Here is a 15,321-nt window from a genome sequence, read left to right as displayed (position 1 = left end):
ATGGGGTGGTGGTCTGAGGGGTGATTTAAGGAGATTTTTAAGGGAGGGGAGTGAACAATAGAGGGGGGGTGTAACCCCTCTCCGTAAACCATCAACTACGCCCCTGTTAAAAGCCTTATGCGAGTCGAAAAAAAAGATTAGGTTGACGTTTTTCAGAGTGATTGCATAACCTTTCTATATGAGAAAGGCAAAAATGTGTCAAAATCCAAAAAAGGGAATCGTCGTCAAATTTTTTTTCGAGTTTGCATCAAATCTCGACGTTTGCACCTTGAACACATTTAGCATAAAAAATAAAAATTCTATTTTTAACTTTTCCTATAGTTTATATGAGAAATTTCTGTGTGGCCGCACTCTGAAACCCGTAATTCCGGAACCAGAGTTCCGATCGATCCAAAATTCAATAGCAGCCGATGGGAAGGTTGCACCTTTCATTTGAGACTAAGTTTGGGCAAATCGGTCCAGCCATCTCTGAGAAAAATGAGTGACATTATTTGACACATACGCACATACACACATACACACACACATACAGACTTTTTCCGATCTCGACGAACTGAGTCGAATGGAATATGACACTCGGCCCTCCGGGCCGGGATTAAGTTGACATTTTTCAGAGTGATTGCATAACCTTTCTATATGAGAAAGGCAAAATAGAAAAATTCAGGAAGTTAAAAAAACGAAAATTAACTTAGGAAACAGAAATAAAAAAATAGGAAGAATGAATATAATGAATTTAGAACTTTAAGCCAGAAAATGTTAAAAACGGTGAAATGCTTAGCATTAAAGAATCAAATTATTTAATGCTAAGAACTTGAAATATTCAAAAAACTAAATGCTCATCCATTAGAAAATTTAATTAAAACGCAGGAATAAATGAAATAAATGAGTAAATAAAGAATAGAAAATAAGTAAAAAAATCGGAAAAGAAGAATAATTAAATAAAATTAAATGAAAATATATAAAAACTGAAAATTGAAAAATACAAACTAAAGCAATAAAATTTAAAAAAAATGAAAGAAATAATTAATTTAGAATAGAATTTTTAAGTTCAAAAATGAAAAAATCACAAAAAAAAATAACATAAAGCTATATTGAAAAATTAAAGATTCATGCATTAAAAAATTTGAATTATTTTAAAATTTGAACACGATTAAATTAAAAAGTAAGATATTGAACAATTATAAAATTAAACAATCACAAAATTAAAAGAATAGAAAAGATAGCGAGTTTATTAATTAGGCATTAAAACATTTAAAAAATTGAGAAAAACAACTCGAGGAACTGAAAAGTTAGAGTTATCAAAAATTCCAAAAATTAAGCACCAAAAATTCAGTATTTAAAAACACCTGACACACCTTGGAATTAAAAAGTTTGGAAATCGAAATAAATAGTAGAAGGTAAAACCTAAAGAGTTAAACATAAATAAATCGAAAAATTTGAAAATTCAATTATTTAAAAATTCTAGATTCAAAAATATGTATTTAAATCTGCTGGGTGGATTAATCACTATTCTTTCTTACATCCATGGCGGGTACTAACAATAAGAGCAACTTTGTTTTAACGATCGCAGTGGTACAGTGATGGAATCGAGAGTGGAATTAAACATGGGAAAATGTTTTCCACTCCACACCCCTTACTGTAACGGGAAGAAAATGTGCCATACTAAGCTCTAGTATGACTTTTCGGTTGCTAGAATTTAGTTTTTGGGATTTTGACGTGCTAATTTGGCTAATTTACTTTTTGGAATTTTGGATTGCTAATTTGGAGGATCGTTTTTTCAACAGGTTGTTAAGTGATGTATAGTCGTTGCAATTCCTTTTTGATGCCTTATATTTCAATATTAATGTTTATATTTATTATATGGGTTTATAGTTCTCGTAAACAAATGTTTGATGGTTTTTTTTTCTTTGCCTGCTATAATTTTAGTTTTTTTTTGTGTGGATACCCAAACTTAATTCAATTTCGAAGTGATGATGACAATACTTGTTTAAACAACTATAAGCAACAAAAAATAGCTACATTCTTGCAATCAAATATAAATCGTATTATTTCACTGCAACAGTATACCCCTTCCTGTCATGCTTATTTACCCAGCACTCCCAGCTCAAGATTCAATCATCGCCCAAACAAAAGAATCTGTATCCTGCTACAATGCGCGAGCTCATTGCTTGGTTCTGCACAGTATCATCAGTGCAGCGCGGTTAGCTAATCCGAACAGCACAGATACAGCTATAAAGTCCAATTCAAAACACTTTCATCAACTGACGCGCTATAAAACTTTTCCACCACCCCTCCCTTCGCTCGCTCATGCACTCACACCGACATCGCCGAAATGTGTCAGAATCACAATAAAATGTATTCATTTCTTGCCGCCAGCAGCTAGCCTTTTGCCCTTAGAAGAAGACATGCACAATTGCTTACGAGCAAATCATGCTTTCAAATAAGATAACTCTTCTTAACACACAATATCACTTCAACATCGCAATACAGTGCCCCACCAGATTGGCAAACCGTACACAACACTCACACTACTACAAACGACTGAATGCATCTATTCATTTCCAACAATCACAAGCATTGGTAGTGGTATCATCGCCGCTCCAACCAATCAACGGCCTTTTCAGACTAGCAAAGGTTCGTTTTGTTTACTTCTCGTTCCAAAGCTGATACGAAGGGGCGTGGCCTACTACTGTGACATTGCTGACAGAATCAAAACTACTCTGTCTGTGGCGGCGGGCCTGGCTCGATTTGCTGCTTGCTAGGCGTTGAAAGCCAATTGCACAATCGCTTGCTTTTCGACCAGTCAGTCAGTCAGTCAGTCGGTGTTTTGATTGTCAATCGCGCGCAACCAACCTGTTCGTTGTGGGGTATTCTGTTGGTCTCCGTCGCCGTTCGAGAGTTTAGAGAAGGATTTTTCACTTGCAATGTTACGGCGGATTTTGATGATCTATTAAATTGGGAGGTATTGTGCTGTTTTGTGTGAACGTTCAGAAAGATAATTAAAGTGTAGACGGTTTTTTCGGTTGACATTGTTTGGTGTTGCCAGTTTTTTTTTTGTCTGGAAATAATCTTTCGGAAGCAACAGTTAAGGTTGGGATGGTGGTACCGTGAAGTGAAACTGTGATTCATCGGAGTAGATTGTTGGTTTGGTGTTAGGAAAGCACTCACTATTTCGTTGTGTGATCGTTTGAAAGAAAACATTCAAAATTCCGCCACTAGCGATAATGTCGTCCACAACGCACGAGGAGGAAGATCAGGACCACGATCAGGAGATTAACGTGGACGCGGATTCGGACTCGCACTCGCGGATGTCGTACAACAGCGGCGGGTCCGAGGATATTGACCTGGACGGGAATGGGAGCTCGTGCTACGATGAGTCCGATATTGCTAGGTAAGGGGTACTTTTTAATATCTTAAAAGTGTATACTATTCGATAAGGTTGGTTTTAAGTATCGGTGTTATTTTATCTAAGTTCAATAATAATTATAGTAACGTGGTTCAAAAAAATTTGAAACTTAGACAGTGATGGTAGCAGGACATATTTTGAGCAATGGAACTAACTTATTTGCATTATTCCGGCCTTTTTCTTTTTAATCTACTTCGATAATAGTTCATATTTCTGAATGAATTTAAATTTTTACCAATTCCTAAAAAATCATAATAAATTTTAATTACTTTCAGCGGTTTCAGCCACAAAAGCCATTTTCTAAGGTCTAGGTCCCTATATCTTGGAAACCAAACCAACTAGAGAAATTTTGTCTTTGAAAAAGATGTTTGTACTACTTTTGATGTAAGTTCCTCTACAACTTTTCTAAACAGAATATTTTACTATCTGGATGTAGGAGGAAAATAAATTTTGTAGCTAACTATTAGGAGCATTAATCATCATGGAATAATTTTAGCTTACGTTCTTGGTCACAACATTGAGGAAGGTCTGCAATACTAAATTTTCTCTTATACGGACCACAATAGGAACAATCTCTCAATTATTGCACTAGACCTGCATTAGTGATGTAGTCGAAAGAGACAGTAGTAGTGTGAAATACCACTACTCACAGCTTAAGCAATTATCTGATTGATTGTCAATGCTACAGTATCAGGTTTTTATATTCTGTCGTTTTTATCTTTGGTCCAACAACCAGCAAATTACAACTGTACTAGTAATGCACAAAATTTTTTTTTCATTGGTCAGTTTTTGTAATTAAGTTTCACTGTGTAAAATTTGAGTGTGAAATAGAACAGCGTTTCTAACCCCATCCAGACACAATGAAGGCCAAATTTACCAATACCAGAAGTTACAGTTCTGGGACTATTCGTTAAATCAAACAAACGTCAGATTAGTCGTCAAAGTAACAAAGGACGTATTTAATTTTTTCGCATTCAGCTTGATATATATATATATATATATATATATATATATATATATATATATATATATATATATATATATATATATATATATATATATATATATATATATATATATATATATATATATATATATATATATATATATATATATATATATATATATATATATATATATATATATATATATATATATATATATATATATATATATATATATATATATATATATATATATATATATATATATATATATATATATATATATATATATATATATATATATATATATATATATATATATATATATATATATATATATATATATATATATATATATATATATATATATATATATATATATGTATTTGGATGACAACACAATCGAGGTATATTATATTTTGACCGTATCTTTCAGTGCGATACATTTCATTGATGATTCCTTCCTAGCTGGCCCTTTGTAAAGAGACTATTCACGCTCAGACTACGCAGTGTATGTACGAATCTCAAACCTCCACGTGTCAATCCTGCGATTCGGGTGCGCACTATCATACTGAAGACTCTGTGCGGAAATGACGAACAAAAAACAATACGGCTAGATCAGAACCAACACACAGTCTTCAACGTTTCCAGCTTTTCAGAAGACTTATTCATATTTACTGTCCGACGGCCTGAATGTCTATTACCGACACCACTGAGACGTTTACATACTCATACTCATCGAGTATGTTTTTTAACCGTTTCGCAATAACTTCGCTTATTTTTTGTTTTTTTGAAACAGTGATTTAACACAGTCGACTTGAATTTCACTACTTGCAAGGTCATCCGGATCCGTCCTTCATTTATCATATTTTACTAGCCATCTTCTATACTCTCCCTCACGTAGAAAAATAAATACATCTAACTACCCTTTCAAAAATAGTACCTAACCAACCATAAATCAGCTCCATCGTCAAGAAGAAACACCGTTTTACAAATGAAGCTAACCCTAACGAGAAACTTTTACTCATCCCACCAGATACCACTTTCAGGTAAATGATGTATTGTCGTACGGTTACAAAGTTAACCCTTTAGGGTCATGGTCACGTGTTTTGGCATCGCCAAAACTTGGTGAATGAGAAGTGAATTTTATTAGACCTCTGAAAAAAAAATCATGTAATTTCTTGAAGGCCCGTGCGCAGAAAATCCTCAAGAGGCGGTAGGGTGTTTTTACGTTTCTTATAAAAGAAAGGTAATGAAACCCTCAAACTTTAAAGATTTTTTCCATTCTTGTGAACCAACCTTAGCTCAACAAATTGGGCGTTTGTAAACGAGAAGGAATCCTCGACAGATACCGTAGCATAATAACTCACTTCCTTTATAACAACCTTCGCAGGGTTTCTTATCATTCTTGACGCTACTCGCTCCTATTTATCCGCTATATGGTGCTGATCGTTTCTTAGAGGCGGTATTTCTCCTGATACCGATACACGCGTTTTCGTGAACTATTTAGCTGTTAGCCACTCAAACGGAGAGATCATTGGCGGCAATATTTCTCCACACAATGATATCCCAATTTTCTCCGCCTTGCCAAGGCGTGAACCGATCCGCAGACGCCGACCAACTTGACTTACATTCCTTTTCGGCGATCCTCGCCGGTTTCTCCCGTGGTTTCTTCAACGATTTGTCTCTAGAGTGACCAAACTCAAATAACAGTTTATGTTTTACAACGGCTCGCGGTATAATTTTTCCTGATCATGAGGTTAAGAAATTTTTAAATCAAGGGAGGGGTTTGAATAAATCCCCCCCCCCCTCCATTGCACGGGCCTGATTCTCACTTTTACTCGGTATTTTAAGCTGAAAGAAGAAACTGAGAGTGAATGACTGACATAACAGTGCTGTTCGGCCATTTGATCGAAAGCCATTTGGCTGAATTGCGATTGATTGTCCAAATGACAACTGACCGAACAGGTCCATTGACTGAATGTCACTTGGCCGAATGCCGCTTTGACGAATGCCGTTTGGCCGAATTATTTTGGTCCGAAACCTATGCAGCAGAAACGTGTTGTGTGCATGAAATCCATTCTATTTGACTGAATAACTTGAGTAACCGTAAATACAAACTAATTAAGCTAGTTTACAAATATAGCTAACGAGATGCGGCATATATCTCTCGGCAGCCCGTTTCGAGTCAGACGCTGATTAGAGCCGCTCGTAAAATAGAAAGCAGGCAATCTGCAGTTTTACTCCCTTCCTTGTCAATATAAGACCTACGATCCCACCAGAGTTGTTTGTATCCCAGCTGACACCGCGGGCAAGTAAGGATAGGAATGCTGCATCAGAGATAAATGGCCATGTTGCACGATTATATAGCCTAAGTAACCAATTAGTATCATAACGTAGCCTTATATCTGCTTCTACACTACTCACGCTATTAGACAGTTTCAATTGGCTATCATTTTCCGCATCTGTTTTGGCGACGCATTTTCACATCTATCCACCTAAAAGGGAGATTTTTTAGATAGGTCCGAATAGCCCCGGGTTCCCCTATTTATTTATTTATTTATTGAAAATTACATTTAAAAAACATTCTTTAAAACATTACGCTCATACACCCGAAATGTATACATGCCATCCAAAATTAGAATCAGACCTTACTGTGATTTTATTATAGAAATGTACTACTCATGTTAAAAAGAAGGAAAATCTTCCCAGATCAATACCTCAAATATGATGAATACCAGAATAAAACTCGATTCAATTTAAGACAAATAAAACTCGTTCGATACTGATCACATCCTATTTTTTGTATTTTTCTATTACGACAATTCTTTCAAACAATCGAATCGCAAGATATACATTAGTCCGAAAAAGTATTTCGGTCAAGTAGCATTCGGTCCAATAGTATCCGGCCAAATGATTCATTTGATCAAACGACCCTATATTCTATTAAACTAATCCTAGAACATTTGGATTGAAATGGTTATTGAAGTTGATTCAGTGTCTCAAAAATTCGCAGTTGAGCTTGAGTTTGTGCGACCACCTCTGGCTGCTACTCCGTTATCGATCGGGACTAGCTGAAGTTGCACAGGGAATCAGTAGATAATTATGCTTGGGAGTAGCGAAACATCTTTCAATGTGCAGCTCCTGATAATCCTAAAGTGTTTATTGATCAACACCGGCGCCGGCCAGGTCCGAACGTAGATCGCGGTAGGAAAGGGAAGGAATGGTTAGTCCGATACTTGCTTTTGCTAGAGGCCGTATATACTATTGCGCACTTCACAAGTATCAGCGGAGGACTCTTCTTTATCGACCTCAGAGAGGTGACTCCACTATCTGAACTAGATATCGATCCATCAGCTCATGGACCGGAGACCAACGGCTTTACTTCCCTTTCGAAGGAAGACGCGAACACGATTTTTTCACCTCAGAAAAATCTCAACGATATCGGTGGAATTGAACCCAGGCCAATTGGAATGAGTGGCGGTCACGCTTACTACTTAACCACCGGCGCCGTCTCTAGTGTCTCGAAAATTCGCTGCTTAAAAAAAATTAATAACTCACAATTTTCAATTTTCGCCTTCAACTTATTAGAGATCATTTTTATTGGTTATTAGCAGGTTTCCCCTAAAATGTAATTTTTAAAAATGCTTCATCTTTTTCAAATCATTGACCCAGATTTTGTATAAAAAGTGATAAAAAAATTAAAACAAAGAATCGACAGTCACCTCAAAATGAAATAACGAGTCGACCGGAAGTAAATTAATTTTCCTTCAATCTAATGTATATCGAAGCGCTGCTATCCACGAAAAAAAATGTTCCTAAAATCGTGAATAAAGTGCCATGAATTCTGAAAAATCACGTTTTTACGTTACGAAAGCAGAACCACGATCAACAATCGTGCGTTTTATAATTATGTTCAATCAATTTTCCTTCAGTAACGCTTGCATATTTGTTTTCGTTTTGTGTACTTCAGCCACGGTTTCCGCCATATCATTACCGAATTGATTTTCTGTACGTGAACTGGTTCAAAACTTTATTAATATTATCCCTAACACCAAAGGTGTCAACCGTCATTTTCTTCATATAGTCTGGATATTTTCTTGCGAACTATTTCACGAAACTTGGGATAGTATTCATGAATCATTTCAATCATCATGAACTCATGATCATGGAATCATCATGATTCTCAATATGTCCCTATTCAATATCCGGGCTCGTGAACTAGTTTACGGAATCAAAAGATATTCATGGATACGTGAACTGATACGTGATTCTTAGCATATTATTCACGATTCATGATTCGTGCTTGAAAAAAAATTAACAGAATAATAAAATATTATAGTTCACGAATAACTGATTCATGTAGTATAGTTTAGTAGTCACAACTCGCTATTCGTGCTCGTGAAATAGTTCATAAAATTATGCCATAGTATTCATGGATACGTGAGCTAGTTCATGATTTCTAGTACAATAATCACGACTGACTACGCGTCCCCTGAAATTGTTCATAAAATCATAAAATAGTATTCAGGATTTCGTGAACTTGTTCATGATTCGTAGTGTAATACGATTGACCATTATTCCATTATTCATGAATTCGTGAACTGACTCATCTCTAGTAAATGATTCACATGAGTGCTAGGAGATATCCCTGATCATTTTAAATTTCGTGCACATGATCATAATTAATTTGGAATATTACTCCGGGAATCATTTTTTGTTTCATACCCTTTTTCACGAAATATCATATTGTTGTGAATTGGTGCGAGCTGCCAGGACGTCGAACATTGTTATTTTTCTGATAAGGTTCAGTGTGATGTCCGGGCAGAAAACGAAAACTGCTGAGCATCAAAATGCATTATAAAGCCACAAATCGTGCTGACGATATAGTTCACAAAACAAGATACCACCAACCAGTCACACTTTTATGATCCAGTTCATATTGTCACGTTATCCTCTAGAATAAAATATCACGATAGCGTACATATAAATTACGTGAATTGTGACTAAGATCCTGAAATCATGAACATAAGTCACACTATTCGTGACTAAAATATCAAAAATCGTGAATGAAATCCAGAAATCATCAACATAAATCGCTCTACTCGTGATTAAAATATCACGATAACGTGAATAAAATTTACGAAAATTGTGACTAAGATCCTGAAATTATGAACATAGATCGCACTACTCTGCCAAAAAAGCCGATAGTAAGCTCACGTATAAAATATCACTGTAACGTGGTGAGAAATTACAAAAAATGCGACTAAGCTCCTGAAATCATGAACATAACAAAAATTGAACATGTCCAGGGAATAACCACAGTACGCCATGTATATTTTTGGCACAAACTAGTTTTTTGGAAACACAAATAGTTTCATGAATACAAGGTGTCTTATTCATAATTTCAGGAAATTGGTCACGATTTTCGTAAATCGTTCAGTACACGAAATCGTGATTTGTTTTCATGAACAGATTTTTTTCCGTGTAACCAAAGAATGTTAATAAATCTATTTCTTATTTGAAGGTTTTTATTTTAGTACCCTAACTCGGGAACTTCAGCTGTATTTTTCTTGCCTTCATTTTCAGATTCAGTACACGATTTTACATATAAAACGGTGACCAACAATCGATGCTCAATTTTTTTATTATTGTGAACTAATTTGATAGTTTTATTCGGACGATATGCGCCTAATTGGCATTCGACCAAACCAACTATTCGGTCAATTGGCCCTTTTCGCCTAACAGCAATCTTACAAATGACGTTCGACCCACCAGCATTCGGTCAAATGACCGGAAGCCGTCGTCATAGCTACGCACTTATGTCGTTTCTGCTTTAAGCGAAACAGAGTCAGGTTCTAACCTCAACTACTGTTAAAGTGTATTAACTGGCAGTGGTTGAGGTTATATTAGGAAAAAAAAATTATGTTTCATTTGCGTTAACAACATCGCCTCTTTGTATAATTCTGTCTGCTAATAAGTTTTTACATGTTCTGACTTGTAAAATAAAATAATACTGCGCAATTGTGCACGATTCGTATTTTTTCTCATGTAAATTTATTTAAATGTAAATTTATGTGAATAGCAACGCTCTTTTACATGCATCACGCTATTAAAAGATTTGTTTTCTAAGTGTGTGAAAAAGTACATGTATAACCTCAATATTAGCCTGTGCACGGTGACGAAGTCAACTGATACGTTCATATAAGATGACTTTTACTGTGAGCCGTATTTATCAATAAACTGTGAAGCAATGCCGACTCATAGTGAGTCATATTATGTGGACTTATCAGCTGCACAGAGGAGTCGAGACACAGGCTAACTTCAAAACTAACGCGTAGGTACAATTTCCAAGTTGATGAAATATGCCGCACATAGTAGGCCACACTGCATCATTAAATATTAATGAGCAACTCGCTTCCTCTCTCTCTCTTTCTCTTTACGCAAAAATGGCACGGTATCGCTGCTTGTGAAAGAAAGTGCGAAACCCAGCCAACCCGCACTATCTAGACATTATCTGAATTTAAAATTCAATTTATTATAAACCATCAACATTACAAATGTATGAAGATTCATTCCGATTTAATTGAAGAGAAAGATTAAAATCTCCCGTCTTCCGTGTAAAACAACTCGGATCATTATGAAAATAATTTACTGTTTTATTCGTTTCCTTCTCTCTCTCTGTCCCCTTCCGCAGCGATCACCTGACCCGTTCGGAGCACACGACAACACCGACGACTCGATCGCCCCACGAGAACCTGACCTTCAGCATATCCCGGCTACTGTCGAAACCGTACGAAAAAGCCGCTCAGCACAACAACCACCAGCACCACAAAGACCGGGGGGACCAGCTGTCCTCGGAGGAGGGCGACAGTCAAAAGAACGAACATCACATCACCGTCAGCGGGCTGCACTATTCGGCCGGGGCCCTGTACAGCTATCCGATGTACCCGGGAGCGGCGGGACATGTCCTACGAGTGCCTCCCCAGCGGGGACCGTGTAATCCGCTGAGCTGGTCGCTGCCTCCGCTACATCCGGCCGCACTGGCCCACCAGGCCGTCAAGGATCGGCTAGCCGGTAAGTGTTCGTTCGTTCGTTCAGGGGAGTTCAAGATGCGACCCTGTTATTAGTTGCTATAGTCGGGTATACGACGATTGACACTAATTGTGGGCCGCCTCGTGGGGGGGGGGGGGGGGGTAGGGAGGACTGGTTGGTTGATGGAATGGCATCGGACGACGAGGGTAGTCATTTCCGGTGTCGTCGGGTTTTGGGAATTGGATGCGATCGGGGAAAGGTGTTGGTATGGTCACGATATACATGGTTGATTTCAGTTGATGGAGGAAAAAATTCTATTGGTTTTAATCGTTTCGAACACGTGAGGTTTAATCGGTCGGATGTAGTCTGCAGTAGCTTATTCCCATTCATTGTTTTGACATGAAATCAAAGTAACCCGGTAGTATTCAGTTTGCCTCCGTTACCGATCGTTTCCTGATGACGGAGGCAAACTGAATACTACCGGATTACTTTGATTGCATGTTAAATTTTGACATTCTGTTAAGATATTTATACCTTCGAATACACTGGATACCGACATTTAAAGGGGTTTTAGTTCAGTTGACTGTGACATGTTCCTAATCCGATATCTGAAGTATGGAAGTATATGTACGTATTAAAAGGAACTTGTGCGTCCCAGTTTTCAAATAATCTGTTAGAAAAGAAATTGGCTCCTTCCAGCCTTACAAAGAGATTTTTCGACTATTTATTATCTGATAGTAACAAAAACGATTTATCGTTCAAGCTCCAACGTTTCTTTGCATTTTTCGCCTTTTTGAAGATATCTATGTTGTTGTTGAATTGTGGTTGTCTAACTTCTAGCTGATGCAGTGTGCCAATGGAATTAAAAATAACACCTCTCGTATAGTCTTCAGTTTATATTTTACTTTTTAGGTCTAAACAGTATGGTGGCTCTCGTGAAAATGAATGAAATATGTAAGAAAAATTTACTAGCGGAAAGCTTGAACGGTACAATAATAGGGTAGACGTATCATTCTTCGCCCCCTCTCTAATTTTCGCCCCCCTTATAGAACAACTATAAATAATGCTATCTGCTTTACGATCAGGACTTTACTTTTTGACGAATATTATAAAACAAACTAAGACAATTAAAATATGCAAACTACATTAATTTAAATAAGAATAGTTCATATCATATTTTTAATCGTAAATAGAGTCATTCCTGTAGAGCACCAATTTTCTTGAAAACTTAAAATGGTCATGATTTTTATCACTGGGAAAAATGTATAGATTTTATGATTGAGTTTTAGAATATTCGATAGTAATGATTTTGAGCATCGCAGGAATGCATATCAACGAACATCCGCTATTATTACCATTATTTCATTAAGTTTGAACAATTTAAAAAAGTGGCGAAAATTGATGCAAAATAAAACTCAATTCTAGTCTTCGCCCCTGGCGAAATCCCATATAGCATTCTTTTCTTTCTATGGGTTTCTATCTTCGCCCCGTTCCACAGTGATCCAGAGCAAAAAAGAGGCTTTTTTGATTGCGCCAAAACTATGGATTTCAGCTATGTGCTGTCTCTGCCGAAATTTCTTGAAATGAAACTCCCCTTTTTCCCGATCCTATCAGATCGATGGTTGACCCCCCTAATAGTGAGTTACGAAATTTATTTTCTTCAATAATTCAGATAGAAGAACACTCACGTCAGTAAAGTTGTAGAAAAACATAACACGAAGATTTCTTTCGGAGACTTTTGGTTTTCGAGATACAAGGCGCTGTTTGCTAAACGTCCCTCCAAACCGTGTTTTTACCAAAAATTTTTTAGAACGATTTCTAAGGTTTTAGAATGTTATATAGACAGTAAAAGACGCTACCCTGCTTGTATTTTCAGAGTTATTCGCGTTTTTCGAATGAAAAATCTCACTTTCTAGGTTCATATCTCTAACTGAAAGTACTATTTTTTTTGAAATGCTGGAAAAATCAGAGCGCTGCAAGACTGCCAACTACCTAAACAGTTGTAGTGAAGATAATGAGATTCTGCAATCTACATATTTTCGAATACCGCGCAGTTGCACTCGATTTCTAAAATATGTTATCAACAATTCAATTAAACTACTTTAATAGTATTTTTAAAACATTTCACAAACGTATTGTTTGGTGTTGCAGAAATATTTAGGGGAATCCGGGGCTATTAGGACCTAACTAAGCAAATCGACCTTATAGGTGGGTAAACGTAAAATAATTTATCGGTCAAAGGTCTTAATTGTTAGTTTGAAACCTCAGCTATTTTTGGAGCAATAAAATTCATTTGCACTGCTTCGATTATTTTTTTTAGATCCCTTGCAATAATTTTTTAAACAATGGAGAAACTCTTTACAAAGATTCATGAGACTCATCTGTCAAAATTAATGTTTCAGAATGGCGCTTCCACAAATATATACGACAGTCAAAAAGTCTTATGATTTTCTGAGAAATCGAGGGGGTCCTCCACGGTCTTAATAGCCCCGGGTTCCCTTATATATTCATGATATGCGCATTCTAAAAAAGTATATAAAATATCGAGCAGGTTCGAGCGTTCTCTGCAAGGAAGACAAAACCTATCAAAATACATCCTCTCCATTCATCTTATTAATAGCTTATAGAGAAACAAGACAAAAATTAATTCGTTTGGAAGGTATTATTAGGGTTATTGAAAACAAGTACAAATGAGTTTCTGTCTGTGATTAATATAAGTGAGTAGGGGAACATAGGGAGATTTGACCAAGCGCAAGATTTTATTTTTGGCTATGACGTCTTCTATTCGGTTCTTAAATTGTTTTCAAAAATATTTTTGTACTTGTTTCGATCCCTTAAGATAATTTTAAAAGATTGGATTGAAAAATCCTTTCTTTATAGAAAATATTCCGTAATTAATGAATTTACATTAAATCATATATTTTTTATCAAACTTTGTATGGACATATCTACTCGACTAAAAATTACTATTAAAGTACTCATATATCATCTTATTCCTTATGAAGCAGTGAAATGATTTTGAACATGGTAATAGTTATTACTAAAACTTGAACGGCATTGAACGAAATAACCAATTATGGGGAGACTTCACCAAGATTTTATGGGGAGACTTGACCAAGTGGCGATAAGCTGAAGAAAAATACAAAATTCCTGATATTGACTATGCTTTGGTATCTACTGTTAATGTTTATCACACCACAAAAATCTCACCTCAAACATCAGTCTATATATTTTAGTATTAGTAAACAAAGTTAGCAGTAATATGACTGATTTCGTGACGTGTGAACATGAAATGGATGCAGTAAGTTAATCCTTAAAAAGAATGCATTTAAAAAATCTAAGTTTATGAAACGTAACCCTTCTATAGTTTTTACTGCTACCTAATGATCTCGACAATATGAAAAAAATAATTACGGTATGCTTTATGTCATTATTTTTTGGTATGATTTTTCGAAATTCTTCCCTGCAGTGGGGAGACTTGACCAAAAAAAATATCACAGAAAAACCTTTGAAAAATTAAATTAAAAATTCTGCAAAAAATCACGAACCCGCACAATAACTTTGCACATTATATCTCAACGACTTTTGTGGGATTGAAGGCATTTTTAGAGATTTATTTAGATTCAGCTGAAAACCTAGTGAAATGCTTTTGTTACTACTACAAAAAATCTAACTGTTTCATACACGATTTGCAAAAAGAATATCAGCTGGTATTTCTATAACTGGCTATTTCAGCTGGCAATAACTTTTAAGAAAAAAACCGTTTCCAAATGCATTTCATGGTAGAATCAGACAATCTTCACTGTAACTATTTTGGTAGAGGGAAGCTTTGGGGTGTCCTGATTTTTCAAGTATTTTGAGCATTTTTCTAGTCATTTTTATTTATGGTTTATCCCTTTCACCCGTTGTAGAGTTGTTGACCTTGGAGCTATCTTG

General features: G+C 35.9%; 1 protein-coding gene across 1 annotated transcript in view; it reads left to right on the top strand.

Annotated features, from left to right (window-relative positions):
* The first annotated feature begins 2,780 nt into the window (after positions 1 to 2,780).
* LOC131693629 (uncharacterized) overlaps positions 2,781 to 15,321 on the top strand; it is an 87,340-nt gene continuing 74,799 nt past the window's right edge. Inside the window, exons 1-2 of the mRNA XM_058981596.1 lie at positions 2,781 to 3,391; positions 11,048 to 11,427. Of these exons, the coding sequence (XP_058837579.1) occupies positions 3,225 to 3,391; positions 11,048 to 11,427 (547 nt within the window). The 5' untranslated portion in view covers positions 2,781 to 3,224. The remainder of the gene's footprint in view (positions 3,392 to 11,047; positions 11,428 to 15,321) is intronic.

Source organism: Topomyia yanbarensis, chromosome 1 (genome assembly GCF_030247195.1).
Source record: "Topomyia yanbarensis strain Yona2022 chromosome 1, ASM3024719v1, whole genome shotgun sequence".
In the NCBI taxonomy this organism is placed as follows: domain Eukaryota; kingdom Metazoa; phylum Arthropoda; class Insecta; order Diptera; family Culicidae; genus Topomyia; species Topomyia yanbarensis.
This window is presented reverse-complemented; position numbering and strand designations above follow the sequence as displayed.